This window comes from Arvicanthis niloticus, chromosome 7 (assembly GCF_011762505.2).
Source record: "Arvicanthis niloticus isolate mArvNil1 chromosome 7, mArvNil1.pat.X, whole genome shotgun sequence".
Classification (NCBI taxonomy): Eukaryota; Metazoa; Chordata; class Mammalia; order Rodentia; family Muridae; genus Arvicanthis; species Arvicanthis niloticus.
Window position 1 is genome coordinate 36,379,189 of NC_047664.1, and position 11,386 is coordinate 36,390,574.

General features: G+C 40.3%; 1 protein-coding gene across 1 annotated transcript in view; it reads left to right on the forward strand.

Annotated features, from left to right (window-relative positions):
- The window catches only part of Hormad2 (HORMA domain containing 2), a 94,083-nt gene extending 86,430 nt beyond the window's left edge, over positions 1-7,653 (forward strand). Inside the window, exon 11 of the mRNA XM_076938212.1 lies at positions 6,808-7,653. Within this exon, the coding sequence (XP_076794327.1) occupies positions 6,808-6,912 (105 nt within the window). The 3' untranslated portion in view covers positions 6,913-7,653. The remainder of the gene's footprint in view (positions 1-6,807) is intronic.
- Positions 7,654-11,386: the final 3,733 nt, after the last annotated feature.

The following is an 11,386-nucleotide window of genomic DNA, read 5'->3' on the forward strand; positions in this document are numbered from 1 at the left end:
TATTTAGGCAGAGTCCCACTATGAAACCCTGGATGGCCTGGAACTAGTTATGTAGACCCTGGCTTTGAACTCACAGATATCTGCCTCCCTCAGCCTCAGGAGTGCTAGAATTAAAGACATACACCACCACACCTGACTTCATTGTGAAACTTTTATCTTAGGGAACATGGAAAGATGATTGATATAATAGCTTCTTGGGTTAAATGGAATTAATCTAGTTATAACCCTATAAAGAATACACATTTGTCTCCTAAAGAAAAAGTCATGTTCAGAACCCTGCTTATAATAGAAAATAAAGAAATTACTGAGTCTTTTATAAGACCCAGTAACACATAGGCAATTTCCCAAACTCCTCTGAAGTTGGAGATACACATCCCCTGTAAGCATTTGCCTTGTACTGTCATTCATTACAGTGTTAACACAACTACATTTGTGTTAATATCATTTATTTTAAATTGCTGCTAATCCTTTTATGATGCCAGAAAAGATAAATGGGAGAAGAATCAAGCTAATGTCAATGCTACACTTCTTTATAGGGATACAGACTCTCTGGAACATAGAATTTTGTGACTTGGAAAATGACAAGTCCAGAGAATCTAGAGTTAAGGCTTCATTATGAATTGACACCAGAGAAATCACATTTTATAGAAGAGGCATATGGCCAAATAGGACCTGAAAAATAAATTTGAAGTAAACAACATTCAAATTCATCGCACTCTCACCAAGGCATGTAAAGTACTCAGTGTATTTCCTGGATGCCTAGGGCAGCCCATCCCTTGCTTCCCCACACAGGCCAGCCTCCTGACGCAAGATAATTACTGTGGCCTGAACTGCTCACTCTTGCTATATGGAAATATGTCTGTTTTCTTTCCAAATTCTGAGAGACCTGGCTTCCAGCTGGCTGACACCTGGAGATCATTTGATAAGTTAATTTATACTAACATCATATTGAGTAATAATTGGAGGATATATAAAACCTAGCCCTGTGAGCTGCTCTAATAGAGGGACCTTTCCCATTGTCCCATATACTTTCCTTGTTGTTTTTTTCTCTTTCTTTGAGTTTCTTTGAGTTATCTTCTCACAACTCAGCAACTTTAAATCTGCTGAACTCTGCCTCATGTGACCTCCTCCCCTCTGTGTCTACCACCACCTTCTTCTGTCTGGAAAACTGCTACTCACTGTTCAAGATGGAAATCAATATCTCTTGTCTAAGTTCTCTGTATTCCCCAGGCCTTTGACTTTCATAAAGTTTTGTGTTCTTTTTTTAGTTTTTTCCTGTGGTTATTTAAGTTTCAGTTGACTTCTACCCCCATGATTCAGTGATTGAAAAGGACACACACCAATGCCTGTCATCCGTGACCTGTCAGCCACACTGGATGTTGCTGGCCACCGCCTTGTGATCTCTCCACTCCCTGTTCTCAGCACTGCTTCCCCTGAATTTCTTGACGTAACAGTCTGCTAGTATTTTATCTGTCATTTTTTTTTTCTTCCTCAGCCTTGTTTGTTGGCTCCTCTTCCAGCTAATCTCTGAGTGTTGGAATTCCTTAAGGCTGTGTCCTGGCCCCCTTTCCTTCTCACGCTCTGTTCTCCCAATAGGCAAACACTTCCACACCCAGGGCCTTAATTATTCAGGCAGCTGACTCTCAGATTACATCTCCAACCCCAAGTTCTGACCTGGTACTCAGACATCTGCTGTTCAATACAGTCCCTGTGGAAGTTTTGCAGGTACTCTTGTCTACACTCACCAGGTTCAAAATCCACTTTGTTCTTTAGCTAAGAGAATAGCTCCTTCATTTACCCAATAGCCAAACTGAAAACCAGGAGTTACTACTGACATGCCTAATCTCTTTCACTGTCATGTCCAGTTGGCCAATCTTCTGACTCTAACTTCTAAGTATTTCTCTCATGTTTGACTTGTGTACTGTAGAGCCACCGTCTTGCACCCACTACATGCCTCTACTGCATTTCTACATTGCAAACATAGTGCTGTTTGAAGAGTCATTCATTCATTCTTAACCCTTTTCTACATGCAAGGCACTTCCTAGATGTTGCTGATACAAATGTGACTAAAACTGCCTGTTCCCAATCTTCTAGAATTCTACGGATTGTATGATTGGGGAACTTAATGTAATTGAGATTGTGTTTTTATAAATAAAGCAGACTATTTTTCTTTTGATCTCACAACTCAATTAACATAAAAGACTTTTTCTTCCTCCCTCTGTGTGTGTACAGTATATGTATGTATGTGTGTTCATTTGTGTGCCAGTATACATGAATATGTATGTGTATACAAGCATGCTGAAAGCCAGTGTCTGCTATCTTCCTCAAGTACTCTCTCTACTTTGTTTTTTGAGGCAAGGTCTCTAGAACAGGGAACTCACTAACTCAGATGAGCAGACTGGTGAACTCCAGGGATCCACTGTCTTGGACCCTCATCCAGAACTGAGATCGTAGATATTACCACTGTATCCAGCTTTTACATGAGTGCTGGGTGGCCTGAAGTCCCTGTGCTTGAGCAGCAGGCACTTCACCCAGTAAGCCATTTTTTAGCTCCAACAAAGACTTTTATGACATTGAAAAATATGAAGATTTCTCTTCACCAAAAACAAGCAATCATTTCTACAACAGGAGACATCAATTTGATATCCTCCAACTCAATTGACACTATCTACTTAAAATTGTCCCCAGTGTGCCATCTGTGCCTCCCAGGCACACACAGTTTAGATGCCAATTGCTAGCTACAGATTGTTTCCTTCTCCTATGCTTCTGACCAGTTGACACAATTTAGGATTCCCACAACCTACTCAAATTCAACTAATTCATTTGAATGGCTCCTAGAGTTTAGGGGTGCACACTGTGTTTATAACAGATGTTAGAAGGTGCATAGAGTGGTGTATAGGAGAAGGAGCATGGAGCTTTCATGCTCTCTCTGGCATGTGTCCTCTGGGGATTGTAATGCTAACAGACTAGATGACAGAGGCTGTTACGACCTGTTTCCCTGTTCAGTCTTCTTGATTTCTCCATTATGAGACAAGTCATTTTCTAAAATAAGGGTAATATCTGCTGTTGTTTGTCTAGCATCTACTATCAGAGAAAGTAGGTCAGAGGAAAGACAGAAGATTTGAATTTCTGTGACATGCCCCGAGTCAGGAATTAGGAGCTAGAAACTGTAGAAACTAAATAGATGTCTATAATAATATCAGAGGGATTGGCAAAATTTCTTTGGGGAAATAGTTTTTCACCAGAGTCAGAATCTACAAGTGAAGATATAAGAGAGTAGAGTGTTTTAGGCAGAGTACTGCATGCAAAGGACTAGAATCAGAAAGGGACAGGGTATGAGATCAAAGCACACGGTTGTATCCAGATGTGACCTTACTCAAGGGGTCCAGTAAGCTCTCACCCAGTCTGCCAGAGTGGGTGAGCATGAGAGTCATACCTGAAGAAACACCACTGCCAAGCAGGCAGCCAAGACTGACGTGATGCCATTGGAAGATTCTGAGACAAAAAGTAATGTAACCAGACTGTACAGTCCTCAGCACAGGGAATTTTATCTCTTGTTCATTTATATTGGTCTCATGCACAGTATTTGCTGAAAGAATGGATGTCTGTCTGGATGATATAGTGTTACATTATATTGTAACACGTGCTTAATGACTCTTTTCACAAGGCTCAATCCTGAAAAACTGACTTTGATTATTTTTATATTAACATATATTTACATATTGTATGTTATATTTATATATATTTATATATATTATATATATATATTATATATATATTCCTAAATATATAAATCCAACCTGCTCAGTCCATATGTTTGTATGTGTGTTTTCAGGGCTGATCATATGGGCCTAGATAGCTGATTTGTGTGCTCTTCTCTAGGGAAGAGCATGTCTCTCCCTCAACACTCCATACTCTTTGCCTAAGGTTGAGGCCTCATGACCTTTCCACCACTCAGACTTTTACCTTGAACCCCTTAGGCGGGAACAATGACTGGCATCATGCTCAGAGGATCAGGTGATAATTTCAATCTCAGCCATAGTGCAGCTGAGTTGTCTTGCAGCGACCATGTAGAGACTATAGTGGGCTGCAGATACACATGCACATGTGTGGTTCAGAAGAGATCTAAATTGAACTTGTAACTGTGGGACTCTTAGCTTATGAAATGTAATTGATTCTTAGGAGAAGATAAAATCCCTTATAGGTAGGGGGAGGGAAAGGAGTGGGGAGAAAGAAAAAGAGAGAATAAGAAGCAGAAAAGATAGCCAAAGAGAACATTCTGGGACAGTATAATAATAAGCATTTTTAAGATGATGACTATAAAGGAAATGACAGTCATTTACAAAGAAAAGACCTTTCATAATACCATCCAAATACTGTCACATGAAGTGGATATCCATCTGTGCATGAGGCAAATTCTGTTCTTGGGCTTCTTAAGTAGAACGTTACTATGTCAACAATAGAAACTAGTTAAACCCCACATAGTAGAAAGTGTTTCAGTCTCATGTAAATTCTGTATTCCTTGGGTTCTATTGGTAACTAATCATGGTAACCTCTTAGTAGTCTGAATACAAGAAACATTTTGTGATTTTTAAATTTTGGTCTCTTTGTGACACTGAAGCTCAAGCTGCCCTTGAACTTACAACAGTCCTGCCACAGTCTTCCAAGTACTGTGCTTAGAGATATAAACCACCATGCTTGGCTAAAACACACCTTAAGAACTGTGTGCTTAAAATATGGCAGAGCTAGGGACATAGTACAGGTGTACTACATCAACTGCTGTAGTGATGTACACCTGCAATTCCAAAGCTTGGGAGGTGGAGGCAGGAGGATGAAAAATTACAAGACCATCCTCAGGGTCAAGCCTAGCCTGTGATACACATGAGATTTTGCATCAAGAAATTACATATAAGGGCCCTCCAGAGAGATGTCTATGTGGATAAAGCACTGGCTGCTCTTGCAGAGAACATGGTTTGGTTCCCAGCACCCATGTTGTGACTCACAACTGTCTATTACTCCAGTTCCAGGGTATTGGAACCTCTCAGTCTCCTCGGATACCAGGTACACATGTGGTGTACATAACATATAGTCAGGCAAACACAAATAAAAACAAACATTTTATTATATATACATACATTTGAAATAATTTGATTCATAGCTGATGTGTTTATAGGAGATATGTCTAGCCTACCTGATTGCTTGGCCAGTTGACCTTTGGCATCAAAGGGACAAATGTAACCAGTTAGAGTATACCTTGTGTGGATATGTTAGTTTATACAATTCACATAGATCATTTATCTATGTGGACGTGGCCCCTGACTGATAACATGCTTGCCTTTGAGCACACCAGTTTCCTATAAACCATTGAGAATCTCCAGGCTACACTGATTGCCATAAAACTATTCAGGTATTTTGATTAGCTCAGTGAAATAAAATTGTAGTCCTGCAGTTTAAAATGAAACTCATTTATTTGGCAAAAGAAGAAAATAGGACTAAAACTTAGTTAAAGCATCAGGCGAAGTTGTCGTTTAAAGCTGTTCAGCCTTTATTTCTCTTTTTCCATGTGTTCCCAGGACTGATAGAAGAGTGGTAGTTCCAGCAACATTTCCAGACAAGATGAACTTTATCAAGTGCTTTTTCTTATAACCAAACTATAACAAAGTCATCTCATAAATTAAAAAGCTGGCTTGCACTTTGTGTTTTGATGTTGCTATTCATTTTCCTTTAGAGCAAGCCATTTCAAACTTCCTCATATATAAAACAAATGAGTTATTTGATAAACAGCCCTAATCTTTTCAAACTTTCACTATTTTATTAGTCAGTGTTTTAGTTAAGGTTAAAAGGAGTTTGTGGTTTCTGAAATGAGAAATTCAGCCCTCTTGTAAAAAACTAAAGGATAAATGAATGAAATGAACGCTTAAATTGCCCATTTTCAAACTCAGTTTCTATGTCTAAATGGTATGTAAAGGCTTGACTGACAGTTTTGTAGTTACACCATATCAGCAATAATGCATGTCTACTACAAAAGACAAGAGGACTAATGTTGGAGACTCTGCTAGAGACTCCGACAAGCTGGCTTTAAAAGTACACTGCATTCCATTTCCCTTCAAGGCCAGAAGATGTGGGAAAAACATGACTCCTTTCTAGTGGCTGAGTAATATACAAATGGCCTTTATGCTTTTCTTGGAGCTCCAGGCTCAAGGAGGCTCAGAGGCTGTCTAATAGATATGTATACTTCCAGTTATTAATTCAGTTGAGCAAAAATAAGCCCCAAGATCTTTAACTAATGGGGTTGATAATTAGTGACAATTCACTGATCAGCTTTTTTGTAATCAATAATAATTATATATATATATACTTTTCTTCAGCAAAGGAGTCATTTTTTTAAGTCGTTGGTGTAAACAGTTGCAGAAAAGACAAGGCTGTATGTCTCTGCTGGCTGAAAGAGGGACTTACATTATGTCTGCCTCTAAAATAATCAGTGCCCTAGATCTCTCCTGACCCTTACTTGCTCCTTGTTGGCCCCACACCTTGATCAACAACCCTTACCTCAAGAGTTGGGTGTGCTGAATTCACTAGAGAGAGCCAAGAAACTGTCCCAGAAACTGGCTGCCTCCAGGGGACTTCACCTTCTGAAACTTGGAATGCCAGATTCTGATACTGGCAGCAGGGTTATGATCTGGGCCAAACAAGCCCACAGGAGAGCAGGTTTGGATTGGTTATGCATGCGTGATCTTCCTGTTTTATAGATGTCTTGTGAGGTGTCACATCTCTGCTGAATTGTACCTCTCTCTGTGATTCTCACAGGTTCAAAGAACAAATTTTGTGCACATTGAACCAAGCTTTGAAAGCTCCAGGAAGAAGAGGAAGATCAGCGAACCAGTGACAGTCTTCATTCCTAACAGAAAATGAAACTTAGGTGCCTTTGCTGTGCCTATTTTGCAAAAATGTGTGAAATGTAACAGGAGAGTCACCAAACCTTTTTCCTAAAGCTTTTGCTCATGTTATTACTCAGTTTGTGAAGTGGCTAAGCTATTGAGCAGGACATAGATTCACTTCTCCAGAAGGAAACAAGATCACCAGAGCTGCCTTGGGATGGGATTATCTCACGGCTGAGTTAGAGATGAGACACGCTTTGTGTTTGCACAAAAACCACAGCAGTTATTTTGGAAAGAAATAAGCTGCTGTTCTTAAAGAAAAGGGTTTTTCTTTACATAATTAAATTCTCCAGGTATCTCTGTGAAATATTCTGACTTGTTATAACCTGTGTGTTGGAATTCTTCTATAGCTTTATTAAAACTCTCACAGAGCAGCATAGGATGTGTGTGGAGGTGCTTAGCCAGGTGTGATTTATATGTTGACTTCAGTCACAAAGTTGATCAGCAGCATGTGGATCCAGATGCCCTCCCTGTACAATTTTTCAGCTCTGGCCCCAGGCTCTGTATTGTTGGCCAATCCCAAACATGAGGTTCAGGAGCCTGGTTCCCTTGTAAGACCTATGTTAAGTATTTTCCCAAAAATACTTGAGTTTATCAGTCTGTAACTTGCAGGTGATGATATTAGTCCCCTTCATGTTCTGGAAAAATTTTGATAAACTTAGTGATAATGTGATATGAATAATAAATGACTTAAAGAATTGTTTTATGATTTATGAAACATGGGATTTAATAATTGAACTTTAATAGATGGGATAAAGTTAGATATTAAATATGTGTGCACAGTGTGTGTTTCACATGCATGTGTGATAATCAGAGGACAACTTGTTGAAGTTGGTTCTCCCCTCCCATCATGTGGGTTCTGGGGATTTAACTTAGGTCCTCAGGCTTGGCAGCAAGCCTCCTTATCCATTCACTGGGCCTGCAAGATATTTTTTACTCGTCGAATTTTACAGGTTTTTTTTTCTATTTAAATTAGTGTTTCTCCAGTGTAAGGTTAATGAGGCTCAGAACCTGGAGTGTCCATCACACATTATGTCTTAACTGGAATTGATCAAACTGGCAGGGGTGAGTCTTGGGGAACAGTTCATTCTGCTGCAGAAGTTGAGATTCTGTGACTTTGACAGAAGAAAATCTCTGGGCCAGGTGTCCCTTAGTCTGCAGGAGGAGTGTGTGTTACATAACAGAGGAAAGTCAGGGTAGCCTGCCTGCCTCGTGCTGCCCTTTGCTGGACTCTCTTCTGTTTCTGAGGACCTAGGGCTGAGTATCAACTGAAGCACTAAGGAAGAACTGTGGGGGAGGGGTTGGATTTTCCCTGCCTGCATATTAAAGTGGATTCATGTAAGCCTGCTCTTCCACTAAAAGGAGAAGGGGGTGGGGGAGTAATTGGTCTTATTAGATCCTTGATGGAAATGTAGCCTGAGTCACCATAATTTTTTTAAAGAGAGTCACATAAAGGGATTTGATGTCTAGTAGAAGGATTAGGTTTATTTTGTGTTTCTCCAGAGGGCAGATCTGAAAGCATGAAGAGGTCTGAGCTCCAGAGCCTGTCAGGATTTTGTGTTGGGCTGTCTTATAAAGTGGTGAGAGTCAACCTAAGGTGTGAACACAGGGAATGTCACTACATCTCTGAGGGTCATTGATTTACAGAGTAAGTAGCCTGTATTTCAGAAGAAACCATTTTGTTTTAAGGGGAATTTAGCTTCAATCTATATTTACATTTATCAGAAACTTAGCCAAAATTGACAGTGATCCTTAGAGTTTAGAACCTAAATTTATCTAGAAACTGTCGTGATCTGACTCTATCTTTTAATATCCCCTTTCTCAACTAAACAGCTTTATCATTGCCATTGGGTATAGCTTGTTTCTGATGTGGTGAGTGTGTGAGATAGGAGAAAAGACTGGATACATGCAGGGGGAGATCTGCTATCAAGATCTGAGAAACACGAAAGTATGAAATAGCTGGTTTTACACAGCATTGCTAGCTCATACTAGAAACCAGTTATGAAGGACAGAGACCATCCATTCTATTCAGTGAAAGAGTTTATCTGAAGAAAGAAATTTTTTACTCTTCCATTTCTGTCCCTAGCTGTCAAAAGATGAATAAAAACAACTGCATCAGAAACTTAGAGAAAGGGAGAAAGAGGAGGAGAAGAAAAGAGGGGAAGAGAGAGATGGTGAAGGGAGAGGAGATACGAGGAAACTTAGCCCCTAGGCTGGGTACCTGCAGTGTGCTAGGCTGGCCCTTCACTCACCCTGGCTGTCTGCCTCCTCAGCACAGTTACAAAGATGAGAAGATGATAGCTTGGAAACTGGGGCATTGTTAAATTATGGGGAAGTTTGACTTTGGCTGAGTGGTTTTTCTCTCTTTACAGAAATTAGTCTAGCTAAAAAGAAATAGGTTGGGCTCAGGGTTACCCCCAGCCTTTGAAGCCAGGCACCGGAAACCACACCTCTGTTTCCCCTCCTGCACGTCCCTCCTGTGTCTAGGTTCTTCACTCTCCTGCTCACATCTGCCAGAAAGAGGCTGGAAATGGTCTCAGTGTCAAAGCTGCACTGAGATAAGTTCAAACTTCTGTGGTTTTTAAAATTCTAGTAAAGTTGAAGCTCATCTTGAGTGTAACAAGTTATTGATTTATGGTTTCAAAACCAGCAGTCTAAGATCTTCAGTGACTTCCTCAGATTCTGTGTGTGTGTGTGTGTGTGTGTGTGTGTGTGTTTTGTTTTGTTTTCTCTGTGCCATGGAAGTCACTTTGTAGACCAGGCTGGCCTTAAACTTGGAGAGATCCATCTGCCTCTGCCTCCCAAGTGCTGGGATAAAATTCGTGCACCATGCCACCACTGCCACCATTACCGGCTTCCATGATTCTTATAGTAAAAACAATGCTCAGGTATAATGAATGTCATTTAAAGGAAGCCCCATGTAATAGTCTAGATTCTACATATATGAGAGAATACCTAAGTTATACTCATTGGAAAGTATTAGTCTGTTTCTGTGATAATGTTTTAACTGTGATTTGTGTATTGAAGTCCTTGCTGAGACATAATATGCAATTTTATTAGTGACACCCAGAAAACAAGGATGTCACTGGAGACATTGGTTTTTTGTTTGGTTTGTCCAAAATTTATTTACTTACTTATTTACTTACTTATTTGGTTATGCAATGGTAAAGTTAAATTTCTATCCAGAAGTAGTGAGACTTGGGGAGGAGCTAAAGAGCAAACCTGTTCATATAATACCTACCTGATTGGACAAAATCTTTGCAGGTAGGGTTTGCCTTATGGAAGCCTCAAAGGTGATAATATCTGTGTTGTTTGTTTGCTTTGTTTTATTTGTTTCTAGGTTTGGAGTTTTGGAGTTTTTGTTTATTTGTTTGTTTGGGGTTTTTTTTTTTTTGTTTTGTTTTTTACATGGGGTCTCTCTAAATAGACCTGGCTATCCTAGAACTCAATATGTAAACCAGACCTACCTAGAACGCAGAGATCTGCCTGTCTCTACCTCCATAGTCCTAGGGTTAAAGGCATATGCCCGGTGCAGAGTCCTTCTTGTAGGAGATGGTGGCTTACAAGTACCCCCCGGCTCACTGTGTGCAGTCAGGGAAACTGCCATGGTACTCAAGTAGGGATTACATGGAAGACCTTCACAAAAGGCAGCCCTGGGAAAACTTGGCCAGCAGTTCTGAAAATAGGCTGACCATTCAGGATCAGGATTTTTCTAATTCCAGGATGATATCCTTGAACTTTCAGTGATGTCTCACTCAGTGTTCTAGACTGATCTTACTGGTCCCTGAGGTTCACCATACAAGCACCTCTCCCCAAGTAGAGAGGCAAGCTGAATGACAGCCTCATAAACATCTGGGAGGCACTGAAGTGCAGTTGCATTCTTTGAGGGTCTCAGATACTTCAGGACAGAAATCTAGTGTAAAAATGGCTTTGAAAGGTTGTTACCTGGTTCTTCAGTACTTTCAAAGGCAGTAACACTCGGTTCCTAACACTCAGTTCCATTAAGATATTCACTAACTGGCTGCAGGATGAACAAACAAAGTTAGTTTTTTGTCTTCCTTTTAGCAAGCAGTCAAGACAAGGCTCGGGCTCCCCAGGCCTGATAGCACACACCTGCGTTTCAAACTGCCCAGTAAGCATAATGCCAGGGCTCCAGAGTGCTCATCAGATCTGTGTATGTGTGTGTAATTCAGGCACTCAGGAGTCTGAGGCTGGAGGACTGCGACTACGTCTCAAACACACACACATATACACACAGAGAAAGGGGAAGGGGGAGAGGGAGGAAGAAGAAAAAGAAGCAAGAAAGGAAGGAGAAAGAAAGAAAACACATACCTGAGATACTGAATTCAAACCTGCCGAGTTTCTAAATAAGTTATTTTCCCTCTGTGACCCTCAGTTTACTTGGTCTAATAAAATATAAATAGTGAAACCTGGTTCCTATTTTCTAT